At 52.8% G+C, this 20451-nt stretch overlaps 1 protein-coding gene across 2 annotated transcripts in view; it reads right to left on the minus strand.

The window, feature by feature from the left end:
• Positions 1 to 6139: 6139 nt before the first annotated feature.
• The window catches only part of LOC122201990 (anthrax toxin receptor-like), a 36935-nt gene continuing 22623 nt past the window's right edge, over positions 6140 to 20451 (minus strand). The window contains exons 10-18 of one of the 2 annotated variants that reach the window (XM_042908081.1): positions 19523 to 19621; positions 18245 to 18314; positions 17593 to 17683; positions 15834 to 16019; positions 14543 to 14578; positions 13377 to 13457; positions 11861 to 11938; positions 6771 to 7054; positions 6140 to 6621 (exon numbers count right to left, since the gene is read on the minus strand). In XM_042908081.1, coding sequence (XP_042764015.1) covers positions 6800 to 7054; positions 11861 to 11938; positions 13377 to 13457; positions 14543 to 14578; positions 15834 to 16019; positions 17593 to 17683; positions 18245 to 18314; positions 19523 to 19621 — 896 coding nt within the window. In that variant the 3' untranslated portion in view covers positions 6140 to 6621; positions 6771 to 6799. Of the gene's footprint in view, positions 6622 to 6738; positions 7055 to 11860; positions 11939 to 13376; positions 13458 to 14542; positions 14579 to 15833; positions 16020 to 17592; positions 17684 to 18244; positions 18315 to 19522; positions 19622 to 20451 lie in introns of those variants that run through there. The other variant, XM_042908080.1, reaches the window with a different exon arrangement.

Consider the following 20451-nt stretch of genomic DNA (forward strand, 5'->3'; position numbering starts at 1 on the left):
CAGCCAGGTGCCCACGTGTGCAGTCAAAGGGGAGGAGATGGGCGACTGGGGGGAGAAGGGAAGAGGGTGGCACAGCAGAGTGGGTCTTTCCTGAGCCTTGGCAGTGTGCAGAGCCCATGCACTTGGGCACACTGGGCTGGGGTACAGAGGCTGGAGTGGGCCCCCTGGCACAGATCTAGCCGCCCCAGCCATGAGTCTGCTGTTAAACAGGAGGCTATCTGTTTGGTGAGAGGCCTGTGGGTTGGAAAAGTGTGTGCTGAGGGTTTAGGGCATTTCAGGCCCCCCCAGCCCTGCCAATACTCTCCCATTTCTCCAGGTTTTAAAGACATATCTACTGTCTCCAGAAAAAGGAAAAATATGTGTGACGCATAATGGACGCGCAGTTAACTAAGTGGCGAGACAGAAGCCTCCATCATGTTTGTTCCATGGCTCTGTTTAACACGGACATTTTAAAATGGATTTTTAAGTTGGGCTAGTAAATGAATGTAAGCTCTGAGCGCCATCTCCTGGAACGATCTATCACATCATACTGGCCTCCGGTCATCCTCATCCCATCCCTAATGAGGCACCTGGGTACCTACTGCCCGAGGTTACAAGCAGGAAGGCTCCTGGGCTGGGGACATGGGGGAACACTACAGGAGATGCCCATCCATCTCTGCCTTCTGCCTCCTGACCCCCAGGGAACTTCTGCTGATTTAGCCCCGTCCCATCTCGGCCCAGCTCCTGGCCCTGGCTCACCTAAAGCAGGGCCCCTGCTCTTATCCTCCTTCCCCTTTATGGCCTCCTGTCTGTGTGGCAAACACCTTTCGCCACCAGCCATCTGCTGTCTGAGCCAGAATTTGCTTCCCAGGGATGTCCACCACCCATGGGTAGAGGAAAAGAAAACAGAAAGGTTCAGGGTTTCCAGTTACAAGGAACTGCACTTTTGGGTTTGAGCGTCCCAGCTCACCTTTGGGCTTAAGGACTGCAATGCTGGGCATTCTGTATGTCATTGGAGCCCCAGAACTTCTGCAAGGATCATGGACACGGGACCGTGGCCCCCAGAATGATGAGGCACCAACACTCTCGTTTTCAGCTCCTCATTCGTCAAAGGAGGTGATGAGCCCCCAAGGTCCCTTCCCTATCTTGCAGTCTGACCTGAGCAGGTGGGTCCTGACCCAGCATCGCCTCAAATTCCCAAGAGAGTGTCACAGGATCTGCCACTTCGGAGCCCCCACTCTGTGTGTGAGGTCAGGGAGCTTTGCACATCAGCACACTCAATCCTCACATGGCTGTAGTCTCTACAGAGGCAAGAGTCACCTGCCTGTTCTCCCCCAGCTTGTCCTTAACCATGGAGCTTTTTCACAGGACCTCCCCCATCTCCCCCAGACCCCCCACTTCAAAAAGTATCAGCTGATAAATAGCTATTAGGGGCTGAACTGTGTCCTCCCCAAATTAATCTGTTGACGTCCTCATCCCCTAGTACCTCAGAATGTGACTATTTGGAGATGGGGTCATTAAAGTAATAATAAAATTAACTGAGGTCATTAGGGCGGGCCCTATTCCAATATGACCACTGTCCTGAATGGAGAGGTTAGGACACGGATACACATAGAGCAGACACCTGTGAGGACACAGGGAGGAGATGGCCATTTATTTACAAACCAAGGAGAGAGGCCTCAGAAGGAATGAAACCTGCAGACACCTTGACCTTGGAATTAAGAAAATAAATTTATTTTTTTAAAGATTTAAAAAAATGTTTATTTATTTATTTGAGAGAGAGAGAGAGAGAGAGAGGCAGAGATAGAGGGAGACAGAGAATCCCAAGCAGCCTCCACACTGACGTAGGCTTGAACACATAAACAGCAATATCATGACCTGAGCCAGACGCTCAGGGAACGAGCCACCCAGGCACCCCAAGAAAATAAATTTCTTTTTTTTTAATTTTTAAAAAAATTTTTTTAAAATTTTTAATTTAAAATTTAAATTTTAATTTAAAATTTTAAAATTTAAAATTTAAAATGTCTCACTGACATCAGGTTCTGCCATGTAAATTCCTTTTTTGCTGATTAAAGGTGAGTGTGTAATATGTGACCCCTCTGAACAAACGTTTTTTGTTTTTAATTTTTTTTCTGTTTATTTATGTTTGAGAGACAGAGCGTGAGCTGGGGAGGGGCAGAGAGAGGGAGACACAGAATCCGAAACAAGCTCCAGGCTCTGAGCTGTCAGCACAGAGCCCGATGCGGGGCTCGAACCCGCAGACAGTGAGATCATGACCTGAGCCAAAGCCGGCTGCTCAACTGACTGAGCCCCCCAGGTGCCCCCCAGGTGCCCCAAGAAAGTAAATCTCTAGAAAAAAAAAAAAAAGAAAAGAAGTTTCTGCTGTTTATGGCCCCAAGACTCTGCTACATTGTTCCGGTAACCCATGCAAACAAGTGCCACTGGATATGCATACACTACATGTACTATTTGCTGTTAACTGAGCCCAGACTGCACATAAGGGACCAGACTTCTCTCTCCTCACACTTGCCCAAGCCCTTCTCTCCCAGCTGGCACGGGCCCAGTCTGTAGGTTGGAGGCAGCAGGCAGGTGTGGGACACTGGTAGAAGGGGCAGGTGCTGGGGGCAGGTGAGAGCAGATACTGAGGGGCTCTTACGTGCTCACACGGCTTCCTGGGGCATCAGGAAGACAAAGTAGGTGGGAGAAATGAGTGGGAGTGAAGGGGGTGGGGCGACCAGGGCCACTCGTGGAGGGACAGATGGGTCAGGCTCCTCAGCGTGTTGCAGACCACACTGGAGGCACCTGCTCAGCCTGCAGTCACACCGTCAACACTGTTCCCACACCCCAAGCTGGGACTGACAGCAGCCATGTGCCCAGGTGGATGTCTTTCCCCCATCAGTGTGGCACTGGGGAGCAGCCAGTCAACCTGAGCAGCGGACCAGCAACCGGGGGCTGTGGGGGGCTGGGCAGCTAAGTGCACAGGGAGGCGGAGATGGGGGTGAAAGAAGCAGATGCAGAGAGAGGGGGACGGACAGAGGCCACATGGCCCGGAGAGCAGGAGAGGCTGAAACAGAAAGCCAAGCATTGTTCCATGGGCTTTCCAGTGCTGCTGGGGCCTGGCTGCCTGTCTGACCCCAGGTCAGGACCTACAGCCACTGTTGTTCTGTCCTTCTGGCGTCTGCCGTGGGCTCTGCCTCTGTACCGCCCGGAGGCAGGGTCGGGTCGGGTCGGGCTGGGCTCTCCTGTCTGGAGAACTCTGATGGCAGGATTTCTTAAACTTTTCCATGGAAATTCCTCAACTGACGGAAGGCGTGAACAAGGTGGGGGTACATCCTGAAGCGGTATGTGAAACTTTTGCGAGCTTCGTGGTTCGTCTGAAAGATTCATGATTTAACAATGCAACTCTTCAAATTTCAGAATGTAGTTTTCATGTGCTCATTCCTCGTCCATTCTACCCCCTCGTTCTGAGATGCTAAAGCACTGCCCCTGAGAAGCTTCAGTCTTGACACAAGGTGGGAGGCAGGTGGCCTTCAGACCACTTGTCTCCCACTGAGACCAACCAGGCAACATCCAGGGCCTGGGTGCCTACTTGGAATGTGGAATGGAAAGCAGAGAGAGCGAGCGGAACTGAATGGACATTTCCGCAGATTGCTTCACCATGTGAGCAGATCGCCGAGCGCAGCACAGTTGGAACACCAGGCAGTGTCCGAGACAGTACCCTTCTTCCACCCTGACCTCGTCTACTTCCTGGGTCTGCTCTGGGAGTCCTGGTGCATGACAAGGAGGTGGGGGAACTGTTAAGGCCACAGCTTTAAGTGTGCATGCTCCAATATGGCGGTGGGTGTGCGTGGGTTTCTTTTTGCGTGCTTGTGAAGGAGGTTTGTGTCTGAGCCGGGTGGGGTCTGAGGGAGAATCCTGGCTTCCAGAAGCACAGGCTTTGGCCCAGGCTTGGAGGTCTGCTGTGAGTCCACGTGGGCTGCTTCACAAGACACCAACAGGCCTTCAGAAAATGTCTAAAATGAGGAAGAAGCATTGCCCAGCGTATTCTGTTTTGTAGACATGTCAGCTTGGGACGGCTCAGATGTCAGACTTGTTATAAAGATAGCTTGCCCCAGGTAGGAGGGGGAGGTGGGAGACCAAAGGCAGCCCACCTCTGAGTCAGCTGTGAGCAGCGGGCTATGCCCCTTTCTCTCTTCACTAAGGTGAGGAGCCCCCTGCTTATGACAAGCCAGAGGCTCTGCTGAGCTAGAACTGGGGAAGGCAGGGCAGGAGCCTGGGCCCAAGGAGGGATCCCCAATGAAATTCCCTTTTGCTGCTACCTCCTGATACCGTCACTCCTGGAAGCGAGGCCAGGGTCGGTGGCTGCGGATGGCCAAAGGCAGGCCGATGTTCCTCTAAGATGTCCACATCTATCTCCCTCTTCAGCTCAGGGATGAACAAGGTGTGATGAGACCTAGTTATTATCGGCTAAAAATAAGAAGGCTCTCGAGGTCCATTAATGAACAGATTTCATTCGCAGTCACATTAAGCCCTTTTATTGAATCACAGATACATTTCTCCATATAGGGTCACAGAGGCTGCGAGACGGGCCTGCACTGTCTTACAGTCATACTTGGATATGATGCAGAGGCACAGAGCTACTTTCAGAAAAGTGTCCTTGAACCTCTCAGGCCAGGACACTGCTTTCACACCAGTTACAGACAAAACAAAATATTCTACTTCTTGAGAAGAGATCAAAATCTCTCTCTACACTTTCATGCTGTTTCATTCTCTTTCTTTCCAATAAAAAAAAATGTTTCACACAGTTTTCTTGGTATTATAAGTACAGTAAACATTTTCCCCCTAGATTCTCAAAAGACCCATGGTCTTAGCCACCTTTTTAAAGCTGGATGTGGCTGTTCTTGGCTCATTTGTATATGACCCATAAGTAACTGCAGCTCAGTGGAGGCAGTCTAGAACCAGTGGGACCCATCCCGCACTACACAGGCATCTGAGACCCACCGGATGCCAGCCCTGTGGGGCCAGCCCTGTGTCACCTGCCAGCCTTGTTAACATGCTCTGTGCTTATACAGCTGGTGATTTTCACTCTTGCAACTCTAAACCAAAGCAGAACATTGGCTAAGGCCTCACAGTCCATGAAGGACCTCAGGAAGTGAGGCATGGAGGGGTTGCTTGTGGTCTTCAAGCACCTATCACTCACTGCTCTGGAATGAGTCGCTGAATGGAGTCCCAGTGAAACTACTGAGTCCCATGCCACAGGGGCTAAGCCCCCTCCTCTATTTCCTCCGTCTTGAGTTGGCTTATTTCTCTGAGACACCCCGTGCCTGGCATTTCGTGCCAGGAAAAGGCTTCCCATAAATAGCTTGCAAGACAGATGTACTGGCAGAGGTAGAAAAGGCCCACCATGCGGGTGGACATGTTCTCTGTCACCGTTCCTGTCCTGGCAGGACACTGATCTGCGGCCCAGGCTGGGACAGGGCAGATAAGTGGGGAAGGGTCCACAAGAAAGAGCAACTCCAGGTAAAAAGGCTTTGGAGAGTTACCCTGCAAACACTTTCCACATCCATAGCCATTCCAGGAAAACCGTTATTTATTTGTTTATTTATTTATTTATTTATTTATTTATTTATTTATTTATTTTAACGTTTATTATGAGAGACAGAGAGACACAGAGCGTGAGCAGGGGAGGGGTAAAGAGAGGGGGAAACACAGAATCCGAAGCAGGCTCCAGGCTCTGAGCTGTCAGCACAGAGCCCAACGCGGGGCTTGAACTCACAAACTGCAAGATCATGATCCGAGCCGAAGTTGGTCGCTTAACCAACTGAGTCACCCAGGCGCCCCCAGGAAAACCTTTTCTTTTTCTTCCTTTCTTTCTTTCTTTCTTTCTTTCTTTCTTTCTTTCTTTTCTTTCTTTCTTTTTCTTTCTTTCTTTCTTTCTCTTTCTTTCTTTCTCTTTCTTTTCTTTCTTTCTTTCTTTCTTTCTTTCTTTCTTTCTTTCTTTCTTTCTCTTTCTTTCTTTTAATTATGGGCATCGCTATGCAGCCATTTTAATCAATACAGACTAAGAACCCAAACCTGATGTATTTTTTTTACCTATACTTGTCTTACAGAAATTCTACTGAAACGCATAATTATGACATTCAAGGACATGAGGCTGAGGGTGCAGAGTACTTTAATTTACTATCGACATGGGTTAGAGATAACTGGTTGTGGTCTTGCAAATGGCAAATGACAAATAGGGGAGGTTTACATTCCCTAGGGAAACAGAGAGGATTCTCTAAAATTCTTCTGGGCCTGGGGACGGTTTGGGGTTTCTGGAAAGAGAAGTTATCCTGGCAGCTGGTGACCTTGGGGGAGGCTTGTCTCTTTCTAGGACACATTCAGAGTGTGGGTAGTGAAAAAAATGAAAACCAAGAACATGGAGTGAAGGAGGGTGAGAAACTCAAGTCGTTCTCTCTACACAAAATTAGGGAAGGAGACACAGGATTGGATTCCTATTTCAAAGACATGTTGGGCTTTTTTCAAAGAGCAGAATTTGGCTAAAATCCCAGGTGTCCCAGCCCTTGGTGACAGATGAAGAGTGGGCCGTGGGGACTGGGGCACATCCATGTCTGCATCCACAGGACACCAGGGTGCTTTGTCCTGGAAGGAAGCAGTATAGATCGTCTCATACAGTGGAGCAAAGCCCACCAAATTCTCTTGCTGATCAGCAACTAATTCCAACTCCCTTTGACTGTAAACCAAGACTCAAAACGTATGTCTAATTCAGTGCACAAAGGGCTCTTAATAACCTTGGGGTTTTGGTGCGATGGAGGCTGGGCTATGGGGGTGGGAGTGACAGAGTGGTTCCGCAGAGTGCCCGGGAAGAGGGGGCCATCAGTGGCAGCATCCTGGAGGGAAGCCGGGAACACTTGCGTGATGGGCATTGGCAGCATGAGTAGCAGTTGCTGATGGGGAAGCACTCCTGGCTGGGTGGAAAGCAGATCTTTGGGGTGCAGGGTAGAAGGCAGATCTTTGGGGTACAGGGATACTTCATGCAGGGGGGCCTCAATCGGGCAAAGTTGAGGCACCTCCTCTGTAGGGAAGAGAAGAGAGAGAAGGTCACTGAGAAACCAGTGGAATTGGGTCCAGAAAGCTGTGGTTTCTCTGGCTGCTGGGGCCTGTCGAGCTCCTTCTCTAATCACACCTGTGCTCTTCCTACTGCCCAGATCCCCAGTGATCCCCTGCTGAATCTGTCTGGGCCTGTCGGTCCCCAGAAGGTCCCACCAGTCCCCACAGGTGCTCCATGTAGTGGGCAAACTTTGGGCTTCTGTGAACCCATCATTCCCTCATAGTGTTATGCCTGAGTGCCTGAGAGTGACAAAGGGTACTGACCACTGCTTTCTTTTACTGAGACTTTCATTGTCATCACCCTACTGTTAAAAATCCTTACTAACCCTTTCGAATAATCTTGGTTTTCCCTCCTAACAGTAGCCACATTAGAAAAACAACACACCTAAAACCCCTTGAATTTATAAGTATGTTATTAATGAATCTGGGACACTTAGAGGCAGACCTTGTCCTTTCCCATATCCACAAGGATATTGATCCAATGAAAAGTTCAAGAAAGACACACACCCTTGGGGACCTGCATGCCTGTGTGCAGAGTGGAGCCAAGCCCACAGATGGGTAGGGATTCCTCGCTGTGACTTTCCCTAGCAGGACAGCAAGACTGACATACTTTGTAAAATGTCACTTTCTAGGCAACTTTCTATGTAATATCACCTTAGGCTTTATCAAGTTAATATTATTACCTTTTACAGATAAACATTTCTGCTTCTCTTGATCATAACAGAGATATTGTAGAGAGCCCAGACAATACAGACATGCACGAGGAAACAAAAGTTGTTTATTTCCCAATCCCATTCTCTAATGCCGCCTTTGCACAACCACATTCCAGGGCCGAATAGGGGACCCTCTGGTCCATAGCCCAGAGCACTGCAGCTGGGTCTCTTCTCAATACCATAGACTGTTTTGGGCCCATGGGCAGAGTCTCGGTCATCTGGCAGGACGTTCACCATCCCTGCCCCAGGATCACATCAAAAACTCCCAAACTATACTCAACTGTAATTTTTTTCAATTCATCCTTAAATCAGTTTGATCAAATTCCCTAAGCATGTTCATTACAATTACACTAAAGCAGAGCTAAGCGCATGATTCCTCTGGGAAAAGCTGACGATGTGGTCTAGGTTTTCACATATTCAAATCTTCTGTTATAGCAGTGAGTGAAGGTTTGTGGTTTCATTATAAGTCAGTACACTTGTGTTACACGTGTGCATGGGTGTGCTGCTACTGAGAACAGATCGGAATCTTTATCTTTATTTCAGGCTCCTTTATTTCTGCTTATTTACTCCTGAGCATAAACAGATTATCTAGACCTAGCAACCGCTGTGGGATCTCTCTGATTTCATCAAGGGATGACTGTGGGGCACCTGTGCGGAGGCCCGTCCTGTCTCCCACGCCTGAGTCCATCTCCGGGAGCTGCAGGCTGCATCTTCCCATGGACTGCTGGGAGAAAAGAGGGGCCCCACGTGGCAGGGGGAATACGGAGGGCCAGAGAGACCCTGAGACTGTGTTGCAAGTGTCATGGGCTGAGTGGAGGGGTCTGGGGGTGGAGGCGAGTCTCCTTCCTCTCTGCCTTCCTACCATTTGATGACCTAAGGCAGTGACCAATTACTGTTTACATCAGTTCAGTGCTGCACAGTGAAGGGACTAACCTTGGATCCACTGGCAAATGGGTGACTGTTAGCCCGAATCTCCATGCTTTGGGGCATGGGCTCCATTACCTCGTTTCCTGCTACTTCATGGGGAATGTGTGCATGTGTCAGCATGTCCGTGCACATGCTTGGGTTGCCTCTATGTGTGAGTGTGTGTGTGTGTTTGAGTTTCGGGTCAGGGGGAGGAGAGGGTTGCAGAACCCAGGAGAGCCAGTTGCATCACAACCCCAAGGTTATGATCTGAGATCTTCTCAAAGTTCACTGGCTTGACAGACAGCTATCAAGTTCAGTCTTCCTGGAGAGGGGAAACTACGTCCCAGCTTTGTCACACCCCCCTCCCTGATGGAGCTCCCTCCATGCCATGGGCAAGGACAGAGGACTCAGGAGCTCCTTGGCATGAATACATCATAAGGCCGATCTGTACCCAGGTTCTAATTGTTCCATGGAAGAACACTTTCCCAGCAGACATACATGAGCTCATATTTAGAAGGAGGTCTGTTATCAGCATACCATCAAAATAACATAGTGACATTCACAATTGTTTGCATATATAACACACTGTGCTGTGGACCGATGGACTCTGTGGACTCTGTGGACAGAGTCCAGATGTTTCCCTATGACCCTGGCAGCAGGATATGGGTGTTGGAGCCTAGACTTGTACGTGAACCTTCCGGGGGTCATCACCTGCCCTGCCGCACCTCTCCACAGCCCCGTCACATTGAGTCCATCACTAAAATTCAGGCGCTCAGTTTCCACAGCTGTGACATGCAGAGAAGTGACCACCTTGCTAGAAGAGAAGGAGCCAGGCTGGCAGTGAGGCGTCAGCTCCTGATGCGGGCCCTAGGGCTTCTGGGCAGGAGACTTCACTGTGCGGGGCCTCGGCTTTCTCCCCATGGAATTGTGGGGGGATGAAAGAGTTAGTTGTATTAAACACTTAGAACAGTGTCTGGCCTCAGGAAGCTCTGTGTCACTGGCAGGTGTGGTCCCTGCGGGGTGGCTGTGAGGAGGAAAGGAGACACTGTGCACAGGGCGTTGTGTGGGGGACATGCAGGGTATGTGCACTGGGACACAGCTCTGTGACCGTGCATCACGTGCAGTTGGGGAGGGTAACGTTGGCCACTGTTGGCCCGATTTCCTGGCGGACCTGGCAGTGGTCCAGTCGGTGAGCTAAAGGGCTTCCCTGGGATAAAGCAACAAAGGAAGAGAATCAGGACCTTGGATGGAAGCCAGGGTTTGACTCAAGATTAAGAAAGTAGACTGAGTCTTGTTGGGTCATTCTGTATATGTGCGTAGGGAGAGACGGTCTTGAAGAAAACAGCCACACTCGGGTCTCCAGGAGGACGGTCAGAGGGACAAAGTCACATGGGAGGGACCCAGGAGTGGGAAGGGAGCCCACACCCAAAGGGCCTACTTATGGGCTCCCAGCTCTGCTCAGGATGAGGGGGGTTACTTTAGATGGCCCTGGGTGTTGCCACTTGCTCTCTGGGTGGCCTCTGTGACTTTGCTGGCCTCTCAGGACTGTTTTCCCATCAGCAAACAAACGGGGTCACTGTCATTCCCAGCTTGAAGGAATACTGGGCTGACTCCAGAGCTAGCATGGTAGGGGCCTGGCAGAGCGCTGGGCAGCTGCAAGTGCCCCACAATCCATGACACTCCCAGTAGGGTCTTGGGAAAGGGACCATATCAGAGGGTGCCCAGTGCCCCTGCCCTCCCCTCGATGGGGTAGGATGGCCCTTTCTGGTATCTCTCCCTTGTCCTCCCTCTGGTCTTGGGCCTCCCTCCATGTCTTGCTCTGTCCCTCTGCCCGGAGTGGACGTGGCTGGGTGGGTTCAGGGCACAAGGCCGGTGTGGTGCTAGCGACCATAATGGGGCTGTGGCCCTGGAAGAGGCTCCAGGAGATCCAGATGCAGAATGGGCGTCTGTGCAAACATGGCTGGGACCGCGAGTTCTGTTCAGACCCAGAGCCAGGAGCCCAGTGGTCTCCTGAGGAGCCTTGAAACCTCTGACAGCAGACATGGCCCTGCTGGGTGTCAGCACACATCCATGAGTCTCCTCAGCAGGGTCCCCACCCCCAGGCGTGCCCAGGACTCCTAATGCTCACCTGACCACCAGGGACAGTCATGCTTGCCTGAACCAAGCAAATGACTAATGCAGCCCTCACTATAGATACTGGGGACACCACGTCCTCCAGGCACCTGGCCCAGTCTGAGGTTCTGATCATGGGGAAGCTTAGGCACATGAGTCCCAGGCAAGCCAGGAGCATGCTCTTCATGGGCCCTAATTCTGAGCCCTGCATTGGTTTTGGGGAAACCATTATGGTTTCATGAGTGCTGACCTGATGGGGGCAGGGCAGTGAGAAGGGTGGTGGCAGGCCCTGGGGTTCAAGTCCAGCTCTGCCACTCCTAGGCTCTGTGACCTGGGCACGTTGCTTGATTTCTGTGTGCCTTGGTCCCTCCTTGGTAAAACTGGCATATTAGTAATACCTGCACGTACAGTTACTGGCAGGATTGAATGTGAAATTATGGAAAGTTCTTAGACTGGCAGCTGGCATAGGAGGAACTCTAACAATTAGCCGTCACAACTAATAAATTCCAAGGGGGACACCTGTAACATGCAGGCTTCTCCCCACTGTCACAGGCAGTGGCACGTGGAGGGACTCTACTAGCTGGCAAAAGCACGCAATGTTGGTCAACAACATGGGGGTGTCACCATGCCCTCCAGCATTCCTGGCACATGAGGGAGCCGCCCAGGAGAGTCTCAGAGGATGAGGGTGTGGATCCAGCAGATACAGGTTGGGGAGCTCGGTGGGGAGGGATGATGGCTGGGGGTCAGGAGAACTTGTTGGCCTGCTTCCTTCTCCAGCCTCTTTCACTTAAGTTTGGAGGCACCGGGTAAAACTCTCCCCAAGAAAGCTTCTTGTCCTTCTGATGGGGACCAGCAAGGAAATGCAGGCGCCCCACCCAGAATCCACACGGGAGGCTCATGAGCACCGCGTCTCCTCGTCTGGGGCATCCTCCCGGCCGATGCCTGGACAGGGCTCTCTGACCCATAGTCCCTGAGCTCAGCTGCCAAGGCCAAAGAGAAAAGGGCGCCTGCCCAGGGAACATCCCTGTGCCCCTGCTTACCGCGTTCCTGGGCTGACACCACATCAATGGGATCTGGTTGCAGCCTTGCACAAAGTCACACAAGGTGTCCAGTTTGCCCTGAAAAGCAGATGTGGCTGTGAGGAAGCTCCAGGGCCTGGCCGTCACCTCCAGAGGGGTAGAGGCCCCTCTGCCTGAGATGGCTCCAGAGGGCTCTGTCCCCAGGAACACACCGAGGCCGCCCTGTAGTCTCCACCTGGGGCAGGGGCCTGGTGGCCTTGTGTGTTTCAGGGCAGGCAGTGTCACTGTAGGTCACAGATTGTTTTGGAATCCGAAATGAGTCTGTATTTCTGGTGTAGGAGGAGAAGGCAGGGGCTACTTTGAGAGGAAGGGTCCAAGGTGGGGGACATGCAGGGTCACAAGGAGAGGTCTTGTAGGGGAACGTGATGTGGGCATCAGGGAGCTGGGCAGGAGCTGGGAGAAGGGGACAAGGGCCTGCACTGGGGCACACCAGGAGCAGGTGGGGACGAGGGCTGATTCTGGGGCTGCTCTGGAGAGAGGAGGGGAGGACACCAGTGAGAGGCCCTGGACCCAGGGGCAGGTGGCCTCCTGACTTTAGGACCTGCAGTTCAGGCCTCTCTGGGCCCTACTGAGGGGCAGGTGGGGCTGTGCCTTGTGAGCAGGAACAAGCCCCAGGCCATGACCTTTGCCCTGTCTGGAGGCGGTTTGGCTTCTTTGAGCACCCAGGCTGAATGTCCACAGGCTTTCCAGCTGCCATCTGAGGTTCCTTGAGGGGTCAACAGGGAGACAGCCGGACTAGGACTAATGTGCCCGGGCCCTGGTACAGTGGTTCCAACTGGTGCATCACCTCAGATGCAGGACCATGAGGAGGCCAAAGCTCACGAAGGAAGATTATGGGGTCCTTCCTTCCTCAACCAGGGCCACCTGGGGCTTCCCCACCCTGTCTTCATGCCCCCCTGCAGGGCTGGGAGCTCCCACCCAGGGTGTGGCCCTAGCACTTCCTGTGAGGATATTTCCTCACAGCCTCCTCCTCCTTGAGGCCCTTGTCCCCATGTCAGTGTGTCCAAGGACAACGTAGTTAGCTTAGTCCCTCAGTTTGCTGAGCTGACTCATGGAACAAACTTTGCTCAGAATTTTCCTTAAAGGATTCTTTTTCTGACTTGTGGGAGACAGTTTGTGATTGAGCTTGTGTTTTACCCCTCTGCCTGCTGGCCAGGAAAATGGAAGCCATTGTTGGAGCCGCTGAAAACCTCAGACAGCCTGGGACTGGCGGGCTGTGGCCAGCCACCAACATCTGCAAACCTGGGCCCCTTCCAAGCCTGGTGCTGGGCTCCAAGTGGTGTTGGTGATGGCAAGAGCCCTCACAGTCTTGCCCTCTCCTGGGGCCCAGGATCGGGATGGCTTCTGCAGTTTTTCCTGTGCCCAGTGATCGATGTAGTGCCCACAAAGCTCATCTCCACCCAAGCCACGGTTCATGTAGGGCCATGGACTGGCTGCCCTCCCTTGTCCCTCAGCCCCACCTAAAGGCCCTTCTCACCTCTATCCGTCTTATCCCACCTCCTCGGCACCTACAAGGGACCACCACTGGGCGGGGCTGTATACATTCCCTCACGGGTGCCTAGGAAGAGAAAGTACAGTTTGCTTCCTGGTCTGACAGCTCCCGGGTGCAGACACATGACATCTGTCTGTTGCCCCAGCAGCTGTCAAGCACTGGCCACTCGACAAGGGGAATTTGGAGATACCAAGGACAAATGAGGAGCACTCTGTACTGTGACAGTGTCCTCCTTGTGAAAACAAGCAAACTCCTTTGGTTTGCAGATATGGCTTTTCCCCAAAAGGCCAACAAACTCTGTCCTGTCCCTCTGTGCCCTGGTGCCGCCCTTGGTGGAGAAGCCTGGTCCTGCGGCTATCAGTGGATAGGAGGGCCATCAGGGTAAAGAATTGGTGGAGGACAGGGCTGCATTCACCTGACCCTGGCACATCCAGTCTCCTCAGGTGACAATGTAACCTGCTACTGTACAGCCCCAGACACTGAGGGCTGTTTCCTACCAGCTCTCAGGCTCAGGTCTCCCTGTTTGGACACTGTGTCCCTGCCACTGAGTGAGCCATACCCGCTCCCCAGATCCCTGCTCTCTGTGCTAACCCGGCATGGGCCTTACTCACACTCCATGCCAGGGAAGACCCCTTCCAACCTTCCCAGCTCTGCACTCCCCACAGTACCAGCCCGGTCAAGCCTCTTGCCTGCCAGGTGACAAGGATAAAGATCAGTGAAATTCAGCCCGATATTCATTAGAGCCTGAAGGAGGCGACCTGGTCCTGAGACCTGAAGCTCTTTTTCCAAGAACTCACGTGAGACCGGGTGAAGGTACAGCTATGAACTGTCCTTTGGGAACTGGCAGAAGTTCCAATATTTTTGGGTCTACAGCCGTTGCTGAAATAGGCTACCCCAAGTTGCTAACTGAGTGGCACAGCTCTTGATCAGGCTGAGTTGCACACTCGGGAAAGGTGTTTTGAGTCCTAAGTCCTCCCGAGGGCCCTCCCTGCCCCTCCAACACCCTCTTCTTTCGGCCAGCTCTCTCTGCCCAGGTAGGTGAGAGGTGGTGGGGTAGGGGGTAGAAATATCCCACAGGCAGCAGGACCCCTTGTGTGAAGGTCAGCGTGGGCACCAGGCACACTGACATGAGGACAAAAATCAGGACTTACCATTACTATCTTCTGCACTGGTGGCTCCTTGCAGGGCTAGAATGTTAAAGAGACATGAACATAGGCTGGAGGAGCATGAGGGCACTGGCTCGGCCATGCAGACAGAAGGGGACCCTACTCAGCAGCAGTGGGACAGAACGTGGGCTTTGGGTGTCAGTCTGCGAGCCCACTGTCTATGGGATGTGGCCAACCGGCTCCAGCATCCCGAGGCTCAGGCTCCTGGGTTATCAAAGGGATATCGGACCTCCCTGGCGGTGGACAGGGAGACAGCCAGACTAGGGTGCCTGGTCCCTGGCGGAGGTGTCCACGCAGTAGTTTTCATTAGGAGCCCTTCCATGACATGAAGACAAGAGAACACATCCAATTCCCTTCCTCCTCTCCCCTCACCTCCCACAGCCCGCAGCCTTCCCTAGTCCCCACTCTGTGCTGACAGCCCCCACTCCCGCTTTCTGTCCTCACAGCTCCCCCTCCACAGCAATCTGGCCTGCTTCTGTCTTGCTGCTTTGCTCTGTCCTTTCCCACCTCTGTGGTTTCCTCTTCCTTCACCCAGCTCTGTCCCGGGTCCTTGCAAACCCAGCAGCCAGTACGTCTGCCCTTCTCCCTCCCCGGAGGCCAGTGTCTCTCCTTTGCTAGGGCCCTGATGCCACAGCCTATGAGGCTGACATTTTACCCGCCACCCCCAGGTACCAACACCAGAGCAGACACCAGACTGTGAGCTCCTGTGTGCAAGATGGTGGCAGCTCCTTTCCCATCCCTGTGTGCCAAGTATGGGGCCCATCATGTCCTGGCTCTTAGTAATGACTGAGAAAGGAAGGAAGGCACACTGGCTGTGCGCAGAGATCTGGTTTCCAAAGCTCAGTTGCCCCAGAGTCTAGGAATCATCCCAACCATCAGGATTGTCCCTCGGGGCCCCCAATGCCTCCTGTGACCCACTTTCTTCCCTCAGCAGCAGAGGCCTCTTCTGGTGCTTGGTCTCCCTGAGTTCTCCAGAAGCCTGGCTGCTGTGATGCCTCCCTTGTCACTGGGTACCGGGGTGGCTTATCCCCAGAGGACAGGGCAGCTCATAGGATGCCTCTGGAAACAAGCATGAAGCAGGGGGTCCCTGAGATGCAGGCTGAGTTTCTGCCCAGGAATGGTAGACACAGTCTGTGCCTTTGTTTACTCATCTCATGGCCTGGGAGTTTATGGGAACCCGCCCAGAGGCAGGATCATGGGGCAGGGGTAGGGGCTGTATCCCTCAAGTTGTTGGCATGGGCCTGGGGAATGGTACTATGTTCAAGATATCACTTACCTTTTTGCAACAGCATAGCCAGAAGCAGCAGGAAAGACACAGGACTGTGAGCACGGCTGCGAGGAGCACAACCAAGTAGATCGGTTGGATAGGTGGCATAAATGATGCCAGGTTTTCCGGGGGAGTCATGACTTCTGGAGAAGGAGGAGCTGCAGAGGGTGGTTCATCACCTTCTGATGGCATATTCTGCAGAAAGCACACGTCAAAAGTCTAGGGGAGATCTGGATGGTCCTCACTGGGTGCCTCCCCCCAGCACCTTACACTACACCTGCACATCGCCTGTTCCCACTCACCTCAGATTTCCCCACCTCCAGGGAGCACTGAAGGCCTGGAGGACAAGACTGCACTCAAAGAGCCGCTGCGGAGCCCTGGGCCACAGAGCCCACCACTGGCTTCGTTCCGAGGCTCTGGCCCAGAGCCCTGACAAGGACCGGAATCCCCATGTGTGACATGCCAGCCCTCACTGCACGCCTCAGCCGCACGCGGTGCAGTCCTGCCCTAAACCAAATGCTCGGCTTTCCCTGACGCAGGGGAGCTACAGGGGACAGAGTCTGTGCCCAGGAAGGGGAAGCAGGGTGGGGGCCCATGAACTCAGGCTCCTCCTGAGTTCTTTCCTAAATGTGCCTGCTGAGGGCGGCCTGTCAGTTAGGCTCCTGAGGGACAAATGGCTGAGTGTGGTCTGCTGGTCGGTGAGTGCCTGTCCTGGCACAAGTGAACACACAGTCGGAGGACTGTCCGTGCTGCTGGAACCCTCCCAGCTGGGACTGGACACTAGGCTGGTGGCAATCAGGCACGGGCATCGCTCCTCCCAGGCAGCCCTCTTCCTGTGCCTAACGTGCTCTGTCGCCCATGTCATGCTGCCCCGCCCCAGGTGCCCGGGTGACGTGGAGCTCCGAGAAGTGGGCACCTGGGAGCAGCACCCTCTTTCCCACGTGCCCGTCCCTGAGCTGAGTCCCAGGCCCTCCCCACAGCCCTGGCAGCTTCCCACCAAGTGCCGGAGAGCAAGGTCCAGCAGAGGTCAGAGAGTTAGCAGAGATGGAGCACGAGAAAGCAGCAGAGGCAGAGGGGAGGCTGATGCCCTCTGCAAAATGACAGGGGTGTTCCCCAAGTGGGCTTGGGCTTGCGGGCAGTGATGGGCGTGTGTGGGTTCAGCTGTGTCAGCAACTGCTGAAACACCCTGACTGCACAGGGCCACAGTGGGTCCCGCTCTCCAGATCCCCTGTGCCTGGGGCCCTGGTTTGGAGCACCTCGCTGCCCCAGAGGTTCTGGACTCGGGCTCCTAACACACTAGCCTCCCAGCCTCTCCCACCTGCCCAGCTGGAATGCAGGATGGAGCCCCGAGCTCCCCACTGCTATTCTTGGGCCAGCAGAGGTGGCAAGGGGCAAGGCGGGGTGGCAGAGCCCCAGCACCATTTCTGGACTCTGCTTAGAGCTCTAACTGTTCCCTTTCCTGTGCCTTCAGGGACACCTGGTTCCCAGAGAGAGAGAGCAGAGGTTCTGCAGGACCTGGACAGAAGGCTACATGGCAGGTGCTCTTGTGGAAGCACTCCCAGGGCATCTCACAAGCCCCATGTGTGGGCAGCTTGCCAATGAAGGGCTGAGGGCCCCAAACTGGCTCTGAGAAGTCATCCCAGCCCCCTGTCTGCACAAGGTACTTTCTTGGGCCATTGGCACTGTGTCCCTTCTCCTGCCTCCCAGGGCATGTGCTCCTTAAGTGTAAGTGCTCTGGACAGCCCCAGGAGGGAACCTGCCACCTTACCCTGGCACTCATACAGTTGTCGCTGGTGATGTTAGCATCACTCTTGATGAAGCTGATGGCATTATTCAGGCTAACTTCCACATGGACCAACCTGCAGCATAGAAATTGTGGATAGACAGAAATAGCCCCAACAGACATAGTTCTTGCATGTGGATCAAACCACATCCCCCATTTCTTCTCATTGTAACTGATCATCAGGGATTGGGGCCACCAGTGAGCACATGGCATGGGTAAGGAGAGCTCACACCAAGCCCTTGAGATCAATCTCTGCAGTGAAGACTGACCAGGCATGAGGAGTCCTGCCTGGGGTCAGATGCCCTCCTGGCCATGGGCTAGGTTTCCAAGGAGGGTGGATGGGTGTCACCATCCTGACTTTTCTCAATTTGCAGAGTATGTTGGCTTAGCTCTGATGGCTACCTGGAGCAAAGACTTTCCCTGGGAACATCATCTCCAGTAGTCTCCCTCCTTGGCAGAGACTGGGCTATAGCATATCCCTGAGCATCTCAGGTGACCACCAACAAGGAGAAGTGGAGAGTATGCCCTGAGACTTTGGGAGATACACATGTGCTGCCCCAGCAGAGGTGACATCCCACAACCTATATACTTCATAGTGGCAAAAACTGCACCTGTGGCCCTTGACCTGGGCACTTACTGGTCTGGTTTTTGTATCATTACTCCTGAGCATGTTATGGTGTTATCATCCACAGTGGTGGCTTTTTTATCTAGGAGAAAACCACAAGAGAATAATGTCAAGGAGCATGTCCATCCATCCATCTCCCCTCAGCTGGTCCTTGGCAAGCAGACTAACACTGGCAGATGCCAGCTTCTCTTTGCTGCCTTCCTCTGAGCCCCTGCCATGCACCAGGCCCTGTGCAATGCCTGGTTGGAATGGAAAAGGTTGAGTCCCTGCTCTCAAGGGCCCTACATTTGAGGGATGGGAGGGAGACAATGAAATAACAAAGAAGAAAATAAATGTGGAGAGGGACACTTCTTGAGACCACAATAAACAACAGAAGGCACAGCGAATAGAGGGGAAGGGACAGCTGCTTAGGAATGTGGGGCCTGTCCTGTTCCTAAGAGACACCATTTCCCTTAAGGGACTGAAACATTTACCGTGTAATGTTGTGATGTCTGGAGGTAGCTCTGGATTTACCAGATGGCCCTGCAGTAAGACATCACTGCACATAATCTCAGGTCCAATGAATGCACTGGGGGCTCAGTGGGAGATAGTCCTACTGTACCACCCTGCTCTCTGGGGAGGATCACACCCATCTCAGTGTGGGGGCACATCTATGTGCTTCTACTGGCCACTCACCCATCATGGAGGAATACCTGATGCCTGAGTATTTCCTTACATTATAGGCTTACATAGGTGATATGGTTTAGCTCGACTATCATATTGGCTTCATTTTGCAGTAGAGGAAAAAGAAGCTGAGAATAGAACCCTCATTTGGTCAAGGTCAGACAAGTAATGTGTGCCTGTGCCAGGATTCCTGGGCCTGGGCCTGGAAGCTGGCATCCTGTGTCAATCCCAGATGCACACATTCTCCTGTGAAGCTCCCAGTGCACCTGGTCCAGGGCTGCCTGTGTTTCTCGCCAGCAGACTCAACAGATTCGGGTCCTTGTCTCTCAGGGCCAGTGAGAGCTGAGCCAAGGTAGGGGGAATACAGCTCTGGGGCACACCCAGCACACCACAGCCATTCTTGGCAAGGGTTAAAGCCCTGCTAGGAGAGGCTCTTGTGGTTGATGACTTCCCAGCTTTGAGGTATAGGTCAACAGGCTTCCCAGCCAGGTCTCTCCTTTTACTTGATCTATCCTCACAGGACCCACAGTGAATGGTAAGCAAGGGCTCTGAAAACTTGGCTGGCTGAGGGGAAGGCAGCCTGTTGTAGGGAGTTTGTCACTTGGAGGCACCAAGAGAGCTACTTACCTAAGAATTTATCATCGCTGAAGCGGAATCTACAAATAACTTCCTCCTTGTTTATTGCATTATTAAATCCTTTTCCAGAAATCATAATTTCATAGTCTTCTGCAAAGCAACATTCAAAGGTCTGTGTAAGGTGGGGCTGAGGGCTGCCTTCCCTCTGTCTTACAAGGCATGTCCCCCCACAAAATGGAATTCTCAGGAAGCAAACATGTTGAAACAAACAAGGCTGACCTCTGGAGGCCAGATCCTCACCCAGTGTAATGGAGGGTCCACTCTGAGTAACAGGGGAGATTTAGGCTGTAGGGGGGCCTCTCATCTTCACCCCGATACTTGGAGTCCAAAAAGGGATCCAACCTCATCCTCTGTATATGCTAAGATTCTGGGACCCTGCACAAAGAATCCCCCATGGAAGAAATCCTGTCTTAGCTGTGGTTCTGGAAGTCTCACATGATTGCTCTTCCCCTGCCTTTGCCTGAGGCTTCGTGGACTACACATAACCCACCTGGGGTTCAGCAAGCACTTCCTCTTTGAGTGTGGAGACACTGATATGTGAGGTGCAGGTCTAGACCCTAGACCTTCACCAGGCTGCTGAGCCTCCCCTGAAGCAAACACTAGGGGATACAGAAGACAGCTGGTAGACTGGATCCCTAAGGATTTAGCCAGGATAACATGTGGGTCTTTAACTGCAAGCCCAAGGTCATTAGCCTCCATCACTGCCTCCTGTCCCAGACTGGGTCATTCCAATCCTGGAAGCTTGGTTTGCCCTAGCTCAATTTATTTATTTACACAACCTTTATTATAGCACAACCTTGGACCTGGCTGCCCTTATTTCTCCTGCTTCAGGTCTCCCTGCAACTCCCATTGATCAGGGCAGTGTTTGCAAATTCTCTGCTTTGAAGAAAATAGATTCTGGGCCTGTGGCTCAATGTTGG

Source organism: Panthera leo, chromosome D2, assembly GCF_018350215.1.
Source record: "Panthera leo isolate Ple1 chromosome D2, P.leo_Ple1_pat1.1, whole genome shotgun sequence".
In the NCBI taxonomy this organism is placed as follows: Eukaryota; Metazoa; Chordata; class Mammalia; order Carnivora; family Felidae; genus Panthera; species Panthera leo.